This window comes from Astatotilapia calliptera, chromosome 12 (assembly GCF_900246225.1).
Source record: "Astatotilapia calliptera chromosome 12, fAstCal1.2, whole genome shotgun sequence".
Classification (NCBI taxonomy): domain Eukaryota; kingdom Metazoa; phylum Chordata; class Actinopteri; order Cichliformes; family Cichlidae; genus Astatotilapia; species Astatotilapia calliptera.
In genome coordinates, this window is record NC_039313.1 from 14351123 (window position 1) to 14367675 (window position 16553).

The following is a 16553-nucleotide window of genomic DNA, read 5'->3' on the forward strand; positions in this document are numbered from 1 at the left end:
CCAAATAAAAATGTCCAACGAGGCGAATTCTATTTTAAACTTACCTTTGTAGACAAATATACATTTTTCTTCATGTTTGACTATGAAAGCTCTAATGTTCAAAGCTGCGGTGAAACATAATTATCTGATAGTCATATATGGATGCACATAGTTCACACGTAGGGCCAGTAACTCCTCAATGAATTTCATGTTTGGTGAAAAGTGATGGTAGAAGCTGCGCGGAGAGTGAAAATAGAGAGCTTGAAAGACAAGTTCACATCCTGCCTACATTTCCCCCTCCACGTCTATCATTGAGTGAGCTGACCACGCTTGTTAGATTGTTGGTTTCAGAGAGGCTGCGAATGGGAAACGTGTAGGTGTCGAAGGTTTCAGATGCTGTTCGATGATCCGGCAGGCACTGCATTTGAAGCATACTGACTCCTTTATGTTCAGCAGTTGCTCTGGGCAAACCTTGAGCTATACAACAGCAATCAATAGGTCAATGCTGTGACAGGGTGAAGGATGAATGTCAGGGGTCAGCCATCAAAAACAATCACGGCTGACTGAGCCAACTTCATTTCAACACGGAGCCGGTGAATGGACTATTTTAACGATGCTCTATTAGTCTGGTCTTAACTTTGATATCCCATCTGTTTGCTCCCACTGCTTTACGAGGGCTTTGTTTTGATTCACACTCAAATAATATCTCACTCCCTCATCTACACAACTATTGGTTCTCACTGACATATATCCATTATGGTTATATAACATCCATATTAAAGGGAAAGTGTCTTAACATGTTAAATATAAGATCACCAGATCCAGCTGCCACCCATGACATGCATCCAACTAAATTGATAATAATAGTGAGTTCTCTGTGACTACCTGAGTCCTTGATATGTAAAACCTTTATTCTCCACAAAGAGAATCAAATGCCTGCTGTCCTTCCTGTCGTCATTGACGCGATTCCACTCCCGTGTTCAATCTGGGGCTGATTCCACTGGCTGCTCTTAGTGGTTAATGAAGATAGCAGGGGGGTTGGGGGTGTGTGTGTGTGTTTGTTTGTGTTTCAGCTGAGCCACACTGGGCTTAACATGACTTTGGGTCAACTCAAGGTTTGGTGTCTTTGTGTCTGCTCAGTGGCAGACATGACTACTGGTCTGAATGACAGATTAAAGCTGCTAACTGAGCCGGGAATTAGAGGTAGGGGGTACATTGTGTGTGAGTGTGTATTTAAAAAAAAAAGAGAGAGAGAGAGAGCTAGAAAAAAGCTGACTGATAATAAACAATGAAACATTGGCATCTTGACTAACTGCCAATGTTGCATATGTTGCCATCCGACGCATGTTGTGGAAGAAGAGCTTACAATTAATAACTGTTTTTTTTTCTTATTAGCTACAATGCTTAGGCAGGAACTCAACTAAGAAATATACCATCTCTGCCTCACTTACATCTAGAATGATCTCTACATGAGTGCGAGCATGCTGGGTAAACATCTAATACATTTAACTTGATTTACCAAAGCGATTAGATGGTAGAAAATGAAATTACAGCCTCAGTATAGAAGAAACTAAATAACAGTCAAGCAGAGAGGACTGCAGTCAACATGTTGCTCTATTTTCACCGCAGCTTGTAGTCAGCTTAATGACACATTATACCAGATGCATGGAAAACTTCCCATATGACCTTATAGCTCACTCTTACATATTCAGAAAAGAGCACAAAGCCCTTCATAACATTAGCAAATCAAGCCTTAAATTGATTAAGTCTTTAAAGAGGAAAGAATCAACACTGAGACCGAATGTAACTGTGCAATTACATTGATCAGTGGACGAGGAGCCTGAAGGATGTGTAATAAACACAACTAAACATTTGTTCCCATTGAGCCGTTGCAGGTGCTATATTGGAGTGAAGTGAACAAAGGTGCTATAAGTCCAACTTTCAGGTTTTGTGCCAAACAGTCTCGTGCACATTAGCCGATGAGGCGCATTGTTCAAACAACAAAACACCCCTCTGCTCTCCTCTAGTGTAATTCTGCCCTTCATGTTACAGGACATCACCATTTAAGTTACTAAATTACCATAACTAGAGAGAATTTAGATATTGTAGCGATGCAGTAATTTTCTGATGACATATCAATGTTCTCCACATTCACTTAATGATTTATAGAGTTTTCAAGCTAAAACTTTCAACTAATTGACTTTCCAGATGAGTAGTGTTATTGGTGTTTTATCATGAAAAGTAACCTGAACAGTCTCTAAATCATCCTGACTGTACAGTCACAGTTTCCACTCCCCCTCTATTTGTCATTTTTTCCAAATTATTCTTAGCGGAATTTTAAATTAGCGTGACACCGGTGATTAAGGAGAGGGGACAGGCTTCTTTTACTTGTTTCTCGTCTTCAGAGTCACGCAGATAACAAATCAGTAGCCGAAGACATTTTTTTTCCGCAGCCCAAACATCAGTAACACATTATGTTAGACATTTCAAAACACCTCTCATCTGACTGCCAGTAAGATGTTTTTATGATGTTCTGGTTAAGAATCAATTTAGCATGAGTTTTTTTTAAACCATTACATACGGGTTAACCTTAACCTGTCTTCATTAGACAGCCTCCTGAGAAAGGGGGGAAAAAGCAGCTGTTTGAAGCTGAAGTAATTTACCTGATGGGAAAAACATTTTCAGCTAAAAATTAATCTGTGCTGCTTCATGTCTCACTCTAATTTGCTGCAGATGCAAAAATAATAAACTTTTCAGCAAAAGTGAAAATATTATTTCACACATAGTTACATTTCTCTCAGTTCATCAATGGCATGTTTTGCATATATACTTATTAACAATTTCTCCTTCTGTTCTGGCAAACTGAGTTCGTGGATAAATCAGCACAGTGGTTGCAGCAATAGCTATCGCGTCTTTAAAGCAGATGAGCCTGATGAGTCTGTGTCAGGGCAAATTGTTGGATGCCACCAAATGTGGCATCAAAAGTAAAATACTACCATTTGGGCTTTTCTTTGAAGATATCAGCAGTTTTATTAATGAGGGAGCAAACAAAGCTACCATGTCACACATACCGCAGGGTTCCTACCAGAAGAAGATGTTACCAGAGTCATTTTGATTGCCTCAAATGATATTCCTGCTGAGGTGATCAACCGCACACAGCCTGATTGGATATTTCACAGGGTGCTGCTGCTAATTTACAAGGTGGAGTGTTGCCACTGTTTAGTACGCTGGTATAAATATCCATGTTTAATACTGTGAGTCAGTGCTCTTTGGTCTGCAGCTTTCCAACAGGCCCTCTGGCTGTTTCTGTATTCTGCTTTTAACAGTGCCAGTGTCCTCTTTTTTCTCTCACAAAATATTAACTTAAAAATAAGTGGTTGATCATCCTGTTGACACTGATGCATTTGTGCCACTTTTATTTAGCTAACGCGATCAAAAGACCATTAATTAAGCATTAAAAATGAGGTGAGATTTCACAGGACAGCAGCTGTGAGAAACTAAATCCATTATAGGGCAAATATTCTCTAATTCTGAAAGAGTATAAAAAGAGTAATGACAACAGTTTATCAATAACCTGAGTCCAAACTGGGGTTGTATGTTTTGTATCAAATCCTGTAGAGGCTTTTGTGATGACAGAGTTAACCAGGCGTTGGTGCACGTGTGTTGGGCTTGCGATTTAACTGTCAAGATATTCATCTACTTGGACGTGTCACCCAGATCGTTGTCAGTTATTAATATTTGATTTTATTTGACATCACTATAAATTGGGAGTATACCGTAATGATGATTAAGTAGGACTAACACATGAGCGAAAAATTAACACTCACTTCAATTAACCTAAGTTTAATTTGCTGCTTAATTCAGTTTACACTGACATTCAATTTGCTTTTGGAAGACAATGTCTCTGGTTAATCATTTCGATAATTTGATGGTTACTTTAATTACAAAAACAATTGGAATTTAAAACATGACAGCATGTTTTATAAGCTAATAGTCTGTGTGTTCAGATGGTGATTGTGGGTAAAAGTAAAAGGAATTGTTTTTTTCCCTCCACTGAGCTTCTGAAATCGTTGAAGTCGTGATTTACCTTTTTTGTTTTCTACCATTGTAGAGCTTTATATTCACAAGACTAAGCAAAAGATCAATGCCAGTTATATTACTGGAGAGCTAATAAAGGACTTCCAAAATTCTTTTTGACAGATTATGCAAAAGCATAGCAAATAATGCAGTTACAATGTGCGCCATAGAAAGTGTATTGCTGACACTGCTTATGTGCAAATTCACTTTAGGGGAAGTAACGTTGTGAACGAGGGTGATTTTCAGCAGTTTTGGGGGCTGTTAGAGTTCACGCCTCCCTTATTATGAAGTCTCTGCTCATGTGTTTGGTGCTCCTGCATCCCAAACTGGAGGGATTTGTTGATAACTTTAATTACATAATTATTTAAAGTCTAAACTTTTTGTTATATCCTTCTCCCCTTTCTTTAGCTTGACCTGTAAGTAAACCCATCCCCCATTCCATCAAAGTCTCTCTACTCTCACTTTACACTTTTTTCCCTGTCTTGATCCATCCATTCCCTTTGTTCAACCTATTACATATTTATGCTTTTCCCTTTTCACGGGATGAAAAGAGGTAGAATCTATTGTAGGTCCTGTACCTCCTGCTATATCATTGCTCCTCCTTTCAGTCACTCATCCATCACCCTACCTCCTTGGAGGGGACCCTGGATCCCTTCCTTCGTGACCACCAGCTTTCCACCATGGCAATGAGACAGGAAAGCACCACGCCAGCAGCCAGGACGCAGAAAACGCCAGCAAAGCTGTGGATATCAAGGGCACTGCCACGCTGTCGTGTCTGGACTGAACTGTAGAGGTCACAGGGGCTGTCCTTGGGCCACCACTTGAGTTTTAGTATATCCATGTCACCGTTCTGCTGGAGTTCCAAGATTCTAGGATATAGGCAAGGAAGGCAGGCATGTTAGTCATAAAATTATCCATCCATACTTTAAATAAGTACTTCAAAATCTCTGTTTAGGCATATTCAAATTTCTGGCAAATGGAAAATGTCAACACACACAAAGTTCATGTAAAAAAAAGAAAAGGAAATGTTCAGCAAGCCAGCAGCTACACAGAATTAGACTAATTAAGTAACTGATGGTATCTGAGCGACTTTTTAATGATTAAAGAGTGCAATCAAACACACAGCATGTTTGCATGTCACACAACCTGGCGACACTGCAGCGTTTCCTGCAGCTGCTGTAACTCCTCTCTTCCATTTGAGGGCAGTGTTTGCCAATTGAAATTCGCCCTGATCCCTGACAACCATATTGGGCTGTCAAACTCATTATGGCTAACATTAATATGTTTTGCAGCACAGCGAGAGTACACTGCCACAATGTCATTATGCAGCCTAGCTTTAGTCTCACGATTGATGGCTTCAGAGAGGATACAGCTCAGAGGTTGATGGGGTCCCTCTGTTAGCCTTCAGCTTATTATTTAACTGGGTCGTTCATTTCAGTTTGGAGGAGAGCTGCAGACACACAAGCGTATAGATATTTAACAGGTAATCTGGCGAGGAGTAGAGAGGGGCACAGAAAAAGAGAAAGAGAGGAGTTTGGGAATATGCATATCCAGTACCTTACAGACACATACACACTAACACAGAAAACAAATAGATTCATCAAAGACAAACTAAGCCTCCACACTGACTGGCACCAGGATTGTGGATGCACAACCAGGCGTGCACAAAGGTCGCACATTTGACTGCCACGCATGTTCAAACTGATTCGGGATTCATACATGTGCACATCAAGACAGATGCTTGCAATTATCTGCAGAACTTCCTGAGGGCAAACGCCTTTCTTGCAATTTCAATGGTCACACAAACGTCAGTGCCCATCTCCCCTCTTCGTTTTTTTCATCACACAAAACGGACAGAAATCAATCAAGAAATGCAAATGAGCACCGCAGTTAGTTTACATAATTAATTTCATTCACAATACCTAAAAAAAAACAAAAACCCAAACAACATAGATCATTTAGATGTAAATCAGGTAAACATGCACGGCACGTCGCGTTATAGCAACGCCACTCTCATTTAGGGATGTTTTCTATGCTGGTGGGAATGCGTGGCACTGTACAGTTGCAATGGCAGCTATGACTGAAATTGATGGGGTGAAAAAAAAGGAAGGAAGAGAAATGAAGAGGAGAGGAAGAAAATAAGACAACAACAAACTAATTTGAACAGCAAATCCACCGACAGTCACTCGAATGAGAGATCATGTCCGTCAACTGTCGACTTGATTGTGCAATTGTTCGGCTCAAATCAGCGCAGATTAGTGCCATGATTAGATAAGACTTTGATAGTAATGATGCGGATTAGTCACTCAAATCGAACCGATCTGCATTGATAGCCATTATAGTAAACAGACACTACTGGCCTAGTCACGTCCTGGTTGTAAAACTCTCTCATCACATATCAACCGTGCATTTGTTTTCTTCTTGGTAACACAGCCTGCTCTGCTTCTTTTCCTTTCAAACATGTTATTAAACTACTTTTAGACTATGATATTGTATAACACAGGACTCCCAAATTGCTTCATGCTTGACCACTCCCTGCCCCCTTCTGAGTTAGACTCCTGATTGCTGAAGGAGCAATAGCCCCAAAACACTTCACTGTTGCATGCAGGGCGCACTGCTGAACTGCAAGTTAGCATGCCTAAGATTAGGTTGTTGAACCGAGCCCTTGTTTTGATTATTTTATTATTATTTTTTGTTTATTACACACATGGTCACACAGGAAAGAGATGCAGCAGATGCCAACTTTAAACAGGATCAGAACATCAGGACAGAAAAGCAAATATACAACAGAAAAAAGGCGACCTGAGTAAACACAAAATGTGAGTTTTAGATTATAATAATTACATCTATCGATGCCAAAAGGCAAGTGTGAAAAACCAATCGGCCCTTGAAAGTAATAACTAGTTCAATCAGACAGTTTACTTTTGAAATGATTCATTTCTGCATGAGAACATAGTTGCAGGTTAGTGACAACGTCACTGCCAGGAAACATGCAGGACATACAAATTGGTGGCTGATGAGAAATTATTTCCAAGTGCCTACAGGCAGATTCTGTGGTGGAGAAGGGGTTGAAAGAGCCGACAGAGGCATTGTCTAGTCACAGGGATGGATGGGAATACACACAGCCTAAAGAAAATGCTAAATTGGGAGTATATGCTTGGTATATTACATAAACAGAGTGAGGCACGTTACGTGGTTGTGATGCAGCACAGCTCGACTTGTCTTGCCTGAACTGACTTGCAGGCTTTGTTCCATTTGTGGCACCTTTAACAGCAACAACTGCAGCTGAATACTGTTGGACATTGTTGGTGGGTTTGGGGCCCACTCTTCTCATAGTTCTGCAGCACAGGTTTGTGAAAATGAAAGGCTCTTTTGAGGTTACACCACAGCATTTCGCTGGGGTTCAATTCTAGACCTTAAGCCACCCCCAAGCGTTAATTTTATTCCCAACTCAGTCAGAGGTGGACTTGCTCTCATGCTTGTGATCATTGTCTTGCTGCATAACTGATTTGCGCTTGAGCTTTAACTCGCCCACTGATGATCTGATGTTATCCTTGAGGATTTTCTGCCAGAGAGCCAAATTCATGTTTCCCTCAATTATGGAGAGTTGCCCTGGCCCTGAAGCAGTTACTCCTACCTCTGTGTATGTCTGTAAGTATAATGCGATTTTTATTTGTATAAATTTCTGTGTAGTCTGTGGTGTACAGCATATGTAGCAGGGGCTCCTGTCTTCTAAGTACTTCACCTCAGAAAATTCTCCCAAAACATATCAGACAAGCCTTCATTTTTTTCTGGGATTGAAGTGGTGTTCAATTCACCACTCTGTCATTTTGCCCAGTGTCTGTTGGATAGTGGAAACATGAACACTGAGATTTACTGAGGTGAGAGAGGCCTGTGCTTGCTTGGATGTTTTCCTTGTATCTTTTTAGACTTCCTGGATGAGGCACCGTGGCGCTTTTGGAGGAAGGCTGGCCACTTCTCAGAAGGCTAACTATTGCTCCAAGTTTTCTCAGCTTTTGAATAATCTCTCACACTGTGCACCATTGGAGTCCAAAAGTCTCAGACATATTTTTGAAAGCATTCCAGAAGATGTGTTTCAGACATCTTCTTCCCTGTGTCTGGTGGATTTTTATTTGTTTTTTGTTTATTTGGTGTTGGTGTGCTACAGGTGGGACCATTTAGCATACACCATGCTTCTGAAAATTGTCTAATTAACTAATGAAGAGGGCTGGTAGTAATCAGGCCTGGATTTGTCCAGTTGAGCAGCAACCAGTTATCAATGCAGTGCCCAATTAATTTTCTTTTGGGGAAAAAAAGTGAGTGAAAGTAACATTTCTGCTTCAAATTTAAAACTTGTATTTTGTACTTACCAGGTTGGGTATGTTTAGGCTAGATGTAGTTGGAGTCATATAGGAGAAGACAGAGAAAAAGAATAAGAGGAGGCTACTTCTGGATTCTCCCTTGGGTCGTCACAGCAGGTAGCTCTGCATGTTTGTCATATTTTACACTGGATGCCCTTCTGGATGCAACCACAAAGGGGATTATAGGGGTTATATATTGATGTATATTTAATGACAAATGGAGTGATATTGTGCACTTTTAACTGTAGCTATAGGTATAATAAGTCAGCCAGTTATTCAACAACATATCACTCCTAAATATTTGTTGTTGTGGTTTCAGATATGGATTCACTTTTGTTCCATGAAGATGAGGGTTTTACTGCGAAAAGCTTTTTGTGTGCGCTGGAACTTGACAGTTATCCCTCAATGCCACAACGAGTCAGGACTCTTTCACTGTGATATTTTTTATTTAATGGACAGATTATCTGAGGCAAAGCCATTTGGGCAGTTAAACATTGTTTTATGAATGAGAACCTTATGAAAGTGTCAAGACCTACATCATATTTTTGGAAAATTTGACAGCGGTATGCTGTCACTCATATTACGCCCATTGCTTTTAAAGTTTTATTGATTGTGGGAAGGACATACTGTTAGGATGCCTGGGTCGACGACCCAGGGTTTTTGAGTTTACGATATTATTTATACTGTCTAGTTTTTGGTTTCTTTAAGTTCTGTCTTATGGCTTAGGTCTCTGTCTTCTTTAGTTGCTCTGTCTCCCCTATCACCTGCATCCCCTTGTCTAGTTCGCGTCTATGTGTATCTTAAGTTCCTATATCCCCGTGTTCAGTCAGTGTTTGTGTCTGCCCTGTTCCCACGTCTCTGTTCCCTTTGTAGTGCCTGCATATGAGTCTGTGTCTTTGTTCAGTCTGTGTTATGTGTTTCCTGTTTTACTTTGAAAGTCCATGTCTGATGTTAAGGTGTCTGGTTTTGCTTCCTCTTGTCTCGTTAGGCCTGATTTGCCCCAGCTGTGTTTCCCTCCTGTTACTCATTTCCTGATTGCTCCCTCTGTGTATTTAAGCCCTGTGTTTCTTAGTGTCTGTGTCGCGATCTACCGTTTACCAAGCTGTGTGTTCTGTCAGTCTGCCGGTATTAGTTTATTTTTTTGATCGTTTCCAGTTATGTTATATTTGAGTTTAACATTAAAACGGTTTTTTGAGTTTACATCTGTCTCTGGAGTCTGCACCTTGGGTCCTTTTCCTGTCTGCACACAGCCGCACCCAACACATACAGTCATGTGAAAAAAGAAAGCTTTCACAGGACTCAATGCAGTCCTACACCCTTACTGCTTCTATAGCAATTAAGAGGAAAGCAGCCAGGTGCTGATAATGAAACAAACTTAATTAACTGGACATCAGGAAGTGTGACCACCTCTGTAAAAGCAGAAGTTTTGGAGGTTTGCTTGTCTGGAGCATTCAGGTGTGTGTTAACACAATGCCACAACCTTCCTAACAAATTGACTCCAAGGTCATCCTGTGAAATGCACAGAGAAATTGTAAGAAACACAAAAGCAACTCTATAGGTCTCAGTTAGCATGTTAAATGGTAAAGTTCATGACAGTACAATTAGAAAAAGTCTGAATAAGTATGACATGTAAGGGAAACCAGGAAAAAGCCTATTTTCTCTAAAAAGAAATAACTTGCAATGTTGCATCTGAAGAAACCACAAGACTTCAGGAACACAGTGGTGATAATGTGAGCTTGTTTTGCAGCCACAGGACCTGGACACCTTTTAGTCACTGAGTTCTGCAGCACCAAAGGATTCTCGGGTCAAATGTGAGGCCATCTGTCTAAAGCAACAGGAGAGCAATCTCAAGCACAGCAGCAGATCTACAACAGAATGGCTGAAAAAGGAAGCGCCGAGGTCCAGACCACAACTCTATTGAAATGCTGTGGCTTAAGAGAGCTGTGCATAAATGAATACCTGCAGTGTTATAAAGATGAGTGGGCCAGAATTCCTCCACGGCAATGCGAGAAACTGATAAAGTCACACAAAAAATTTCAAGTTATTGCTTAATCCCACACTGTGATCTTACTCGTAATATAGACAATAATACTGAGATAAGAGTTTAAAATGACACCCAGTGAAGATATTTATATTCATCCACTTCCTCAATCTCCTTTTAATGAATATTTTAAAAATGTCAAACGTCTCTCCTTTAAAGACAAGCACATGAACACTCTTGAGGTTCAATGCCAAGCAGTTGTTCTGTTTTCAAAATTTAAACAACATCTTTACCATTTTGTTCTCAGCCGTTGAAAGCATCGCAGCTTATAAAAGTTAAAGCAAAGCATTTTTCCCAAGAGAAACGTTGCGCCTTTCATACTGTACTGACCCTTTTTATCTGCCACTCCAACAACAGATGCTTTACACACACAGAGGCGCACAAACAAGCACGCGCGCTGACAGACGGCTTCAGAGAAAGACGAATTACACACCAGGCTAATGAGATGGAATAAGAGAGATCCCACCTATCAAAGAAGGCAGGCCGTGTTTTGTCAAAATATTTCATCATTTCTCGCTTGAAAATCAGCCATCTTCTAAAGATTTCTTGTCTGAGTTCATATTGTTTCATGTCTGTTGAGAGGAGAGGCACGCTTTCTGTTTAGAGTTGCTGCTTCTTATCTCTGCTCATGAGCTGACTGTTCTTATGTGTCAAAAATGTCATGAGATGTGAGTCGCAATAAGCAGCGGCGCTACCATGTTTCATCTACTTTAACACCTGTAAACACAGTGACTATGACAGTAAATGTTACAAAAGGAGTTTTGTTGTTGACATTTGAGGGAAATTAATAACCTTGTTATCAGCGAAAAAGGACATTGAACAGTGACTGACGTCACCTCGGTATTAATACCAACACGAAAACTCAGGTGAGCTTAAATACAAGCTCCGTCAAATACCTCTCAGCTGAGTTAAATGTGATTTTCAGATATCAATACAATGACTCACCAAATTACAACCTCTTTTCCCTCGAGAAGGATGCCAAACAAAACAATAAATAATAACTTAAGAGCTTTCTCCCCACACCAGGAGTAAAGGAATATTAGGGCTACACCACGTGTATCTCTGAGTCTCTGAAGGAGGACAGAGGCAGAACAGAGTTAAGATTCAGGACAGAGTGCTTTCTCCCGTCCCTTTATTACGACCCTGTCTTCCGCGGAGCTCATCATCTATCATTCTGCACTAATTGGCCTATCAGAGTTATGCAAAGGCTGCTTCCCCGATAGGCCCTTGAATCAAACCCTAACACTGACATTCACTCGCAAGAACATGCACACACACACACATATTGGCCACATTTACATTTAGCTTACATTTATCTCATTGAGGTTAATTATCCTGGACAAATGCACACAGGCACACACGCACAGTCGCTGAATCGCAGAATACTTGCGGAAAAAGGTAAGAATTTACGACCAAGCTGATAATATTTTGCGATGCTTGCTGCCTTTTTTTTTTGTTATCCAACCTTGTCTGAGTTATGCGACTCAAACTATGAAAAACATCTTTACTCGTCAAACTCCAGGACCCTTTAAATGCTGACGTCAGACTAACATTTTCATTTGTAAATAGAATATTGTCAATATAGCTCTTGTTCCGATGATGTGTCAGCCCCTTCAGAATCTGTGAGTTCGGAATGACAAACTCACAGATACTTAATAACTCGTATGCTTACTTTTCACCACACAGCTCCAAACTGCTGTGGTCACATTTAGACGCAAAGCAAGGCATACTTATGTGTGAGAAAGTGGGCATGGCGATGTTCATTTTTAAGCAAACAGAAGCAGTTACCACTGTTCTTCATTCATCTCCATCCCGTTCCTGACCGGGAATATGAAAGGCCACTGTGACTGCCTGACAAAAAAATGGGTTGAGTCAAAGGGCTCCCGCAGTACACCATCTGTTTCACGCTCTAATTTAACCGTCTCACCAAAGAAACATATCTTCCTTAAAAATAAATAAATAAAAAGGAATTTGCCAGTGTGAGCAAAATATACATCAACTCAGTTGGAAGTGTGGCCTATTCACAAAGTTGCCTTGAAACAATAATAAACTAAAGGGATCTGTGAGCAGTTAATTAAAGTATTAAACTGTGTGTGTCACAGCATGCACATCCTCATGAAATACCTGCTGTATCACACTGAGTCTGATGGGAGATCATAATAAGGCTCAGTTGCCCCCTCATTTCTTTTAGCATAACATACCAGTGTGTATTTGTTTTCATCCCCCCCCTTTCCTCCAAGGTCTGTTGCATTCCCCCCCCCCCCCCCCCCCCCCAGGGGTTCATCACTCACCACACTGCAGCCAGAGGTATCAGGAAATAGATCACTTTAATCACCCAGAATAGCATCTACTATACATCATTTAAATCTAAGGACATAGAGTACCGTTATTAGTGTCAGGTCTAGCAGTATATAATGGTGGGGCTTCCATATTAATGTCAACTACATGTTAGCATCCAATTAAATGCTTCACTGTCAGGTAAAATATATGGCATATATTGTACGCCATAAGTTCTGGATGTGTAGATATATACACATATATTTTCTTTCCTAGTAACAGTGTATATTTACACATGGTATGTGTTTATGGGGCGTCTCTAAGTGTATCTGCGAAACAGCTGGTGTGCTGTAAGTGCGCATTAACACCGTGTGTGTAATGAGTTATCACCTTGCTTTAAGATCGTTGACTTTGACTGGGGAGATCTATAATGGCTTTAACACTCCCACTGGTTGTTAAAGCAAATGAGCAAGGGTTTGCTCCATGTGATGGGGGCAACTGTTTGCTTCTATGTGTGTGTGTGTGTGTGTGTGTGTGTGTGTGTGTGGGTACAAGTATGTGCGCGCTCTGTCACTGGCTCCCTGTTCTCTCTGCAGTGGCCATTACTGTGTGTGGACTAGGTGTTGCCATGGCAACTCTATGGCAGCAGCCTTGATGCTGGGATGATCACACATTATTAGTTGACTCAAACTGAAAAAAAGAAGGAACACCATAGTGATTTGGATAAAGGACCAAGGGGCAGAAGACAAGAATAAAGAAAAGGGGGGCGAAAAGAAAAATGTTTAAGTTGAGAAAAGCCTGAGAATTCTGTCAAACGACAACACACAATCAAGGCAGAAATATAACGAGATCACACACAAGAAGAGAGCTAGAGTGTGGAACAGTACAAGAAGAAAAGCGTTCAGCAACACGTTTAATGTGGGCACATACTTAAAAAGAAGGAGAGAAAGACAGCCACAAAGGGCACAGGCATTTGCAAATCTTCTTTTTGTTACGAAGAAACACTCCTGGGCGGTTTTGTGATTCTGTCTTTGTGAGGATAAATCTGAACTTTTTATTCTGATTACAAGTTTGGTGGGTACAGTTTGAGGATGCATTTTCTTAATGTCTGTCTTCTCAGGTGTAGATGTGCAGACCCAGATTTTAGCGTCACACTGCAAATGCAAAAATACCTCTGATGGGAGTGGAAAACTTCTGCTAACAGTAATGACCAGCTTCATACCGAGAGCACTGCAAATTAGCGGGTCATGAACAAGCAGGCTGGGCGAGGGGTGTATTAAGATGCAAACAAAACTAACACGGTGGAAAAGCAGGTTTTACATACGGGCTATTCTCTGATAACAGTGTGGCAGTTCAGTTCGGTGAGAGGCAGCTGAAGGAGAATCAATATGTTTTTTTTTATATAAGGGCAAGCACCTGTGATAGAAATAGTAAAGGACTGTATGTGTTGCTGAAGACTGAGACTCATGTGGAGCACAGAATTCATCCAGAGGAGGGCTGTGCTATATATTATAAGCTATTACAACATGTAACCCTGAAGTAAAAGAGAGAATTAAACAGAAAAAATAAAATAAAAATAAAACATGAAGGTCTCTCTGTGCGACTGCCTGCAAAATAAAGAGTACTGGGATTCTCCCCCACTCTCCGACGTTACATGTTGAGCTCAGTTAAACATCTGTCCCATCAAAATACCAGGACTACTTTTCAGGACTGTGCTCCAAACATCCAGGGTGAGGACTCAATGAAGAGTTACAGGGCAGAGCCAAATTATTGGCACTGTGCTCTAAGCTCTGAACCATCCAGCCATGCCAATTATACACTGACAACATTTCCCCCTCTCATTCCAAATAAAAGAAAACTTCTACCTGTAACTATCAAAACTATTCCAGATGCAAAATGTGGCAGGATTTTTTTCTGGCATTTGCGAAGCACAATTTACAGTAAATTCCATGTTTCTGTGATTTATTTAAATATTCCCTTTCCAAACTTTTTCACTCTGAAAGGGAAAACATAGACATAAAAAACACCCGTCGCCACCTTTCAGATGCAAAACTGACCCTAAACGAGGGTTATAGTCAGGCGCAGACCTTTAGTACAAACAAGCCACCATATGCACAAACACTGTTTTACACATTTAATCTCCCTTTCCCACCCGAAGGGACCTGCACCGTGACTAAGCTGTGTCTGTTAAAGGAAACGTTTTCCATTTTCATAAGGTCACCAAACATGGTACAGTGTAAAGAGGCTGTCTTTTACTACTACGAGACTATAATTTAATCTCTATTTTAGAGTTTTGAGACTTCATTCAGGCCTGGGGATTTTGGCTCATGATATTCCAAAATTCTCTCAAGTGTTTGCCGTCCATAGAGCCCTAGGCTATTTAATTTGGCCTGACATTTCCGTTGCTGTAACTCATTTGGACAGATTTGAAGATGTTTTTCCAGGTGGTAATAGCGCGAGTTAGGCTAAAGAACTGTCATAAAAAACTAAAAAACCCTGCATATTAACTTTAATGGACTTAAAAGTAATTTCCTTGTGCTTGATTTAGTCAAAAACCCAGTCAGAGTTTGAATATGTCCAAAATATATCACATTTAAAGTTAAATTACCTGAAAAGAGAGCTTTTACAAGTTAATCTGACAGCATTGTCTATTTGTAACTGGTTTAATAGGCTGCCCCTAATGTTAGAAATTAGATCCCTAGTGTGGTGAAAATGGACTGTTCAGAGATGTCACACTGTGCTGCTGCACCACTGCTGGGGTATGGGGACTGTCTTTCGAACTCAAATGGATGGCGAGGCTGTTCCAAACAGAGACTACAGGCTACAAAGTGAGTTTTGAAAGCCTGTTATCTCAGCACCTGGCAAACTGATGGTTGAGTCACTGGTATTGATCAACTTAGCTTTCAACCCCGTCTAGATATATTAGGGCTATTTTCTGCAATGGGATGATAAAAATCTCACTTACTGCCCTTTAAATGCGCTATAACTTCATATATTGTGTTGATTCTGCAGTCTTCCCCAGGCCCATCCATAAGGAGCCTATAAATGCAGGCGGTGGCCCAAGCTTTACATTCCTAGTAGCAGATTTTACTGCAGCTGTAGCCAGTTAAAATGCAGAGCAGTGAGAGTTAGATGATCAAGAATAATGTGAAACACTTCAGTGAATTTCAGAGCTTGCTACATAGACTTAACTGTTTCTGTAAGAGGGGTAAAGGCAGAGTGCATCATTTTGGAGCACACTAACATCTGTGGAGCGGTGAAACATGTCTGCAGTAGTTCTATGAACATTCATCTCCTGTCACCTCTGTAGCAAACACAATTTTAAGTTGGAGACAATGAAAGGTAGAAGTCGTAGTGAAGTGAGAAGTGGAAAAAAAAAGAATTTGAAGATAGGGGGGAAGAAACCCAAGTGAGAGAAAATGAGAAGGGTGCAAAAACCCTGGCAGTGTGTTCTGGCTGAATGGATGACTGACAACAGAATCATACAATGGAGGTAAAGGGGGAGCACAGGTAGGAAAGTAGAGGAGACAGAATAGTAAGAAGGTAGCCAAGAAGGGTAAAGAGAGAAGAAAAGACAATGATGAGTGAACAGAGGAAGAGTGTGGAATGAAATGAGCGGAGAAGGGGTAGTGGAGGGAGATGAGAGACAGAGGTGTTATTCTAAAATGAGTTTGTGGCTCACAGACGACTGCTGACTGTCAGCTCCTTAAATGAGAACAACATTGGTTTGACAGCTCACTTACTAGCTTAACACAAAGCTGGCAGCATCAGCGGGCCCCTAGCCGCCGCACTCGTGTTAGACCCATAAGAATACACGA

The 16553-nt window shown here is 40.7% G+C and overlaps 1 protein-coding gene across 4 annotated transcripts in view; it reads right to left on the reverse strand.

The window, feature by feature from the left end:
- The window catches only part of grid2 (glutamate receptor, ionotropic, delta 2), a 557059-nt gene that overhangs the window by 9015 nt on the left and 531491 nt on the right, over positions 1–16553 (reverse strand). For all 4 annotated transcript variants that reach the window (XR_003274126.1, XM_026188535.1, XM_026188537.1 and 1 more), the window contains exon 15: positions 4685–4925. Coding sequence is in view for 3 of the 4 variants with exons in the window: in XM_026188535.1 (XP_026044320.1) it covers positions 4685–4925 (241 nt within the window). In the remaining variant the exon portion in view is untranslated. The remainder of the gene's footprint in view (positions 1–4684; positions 4926–16553) is intronic.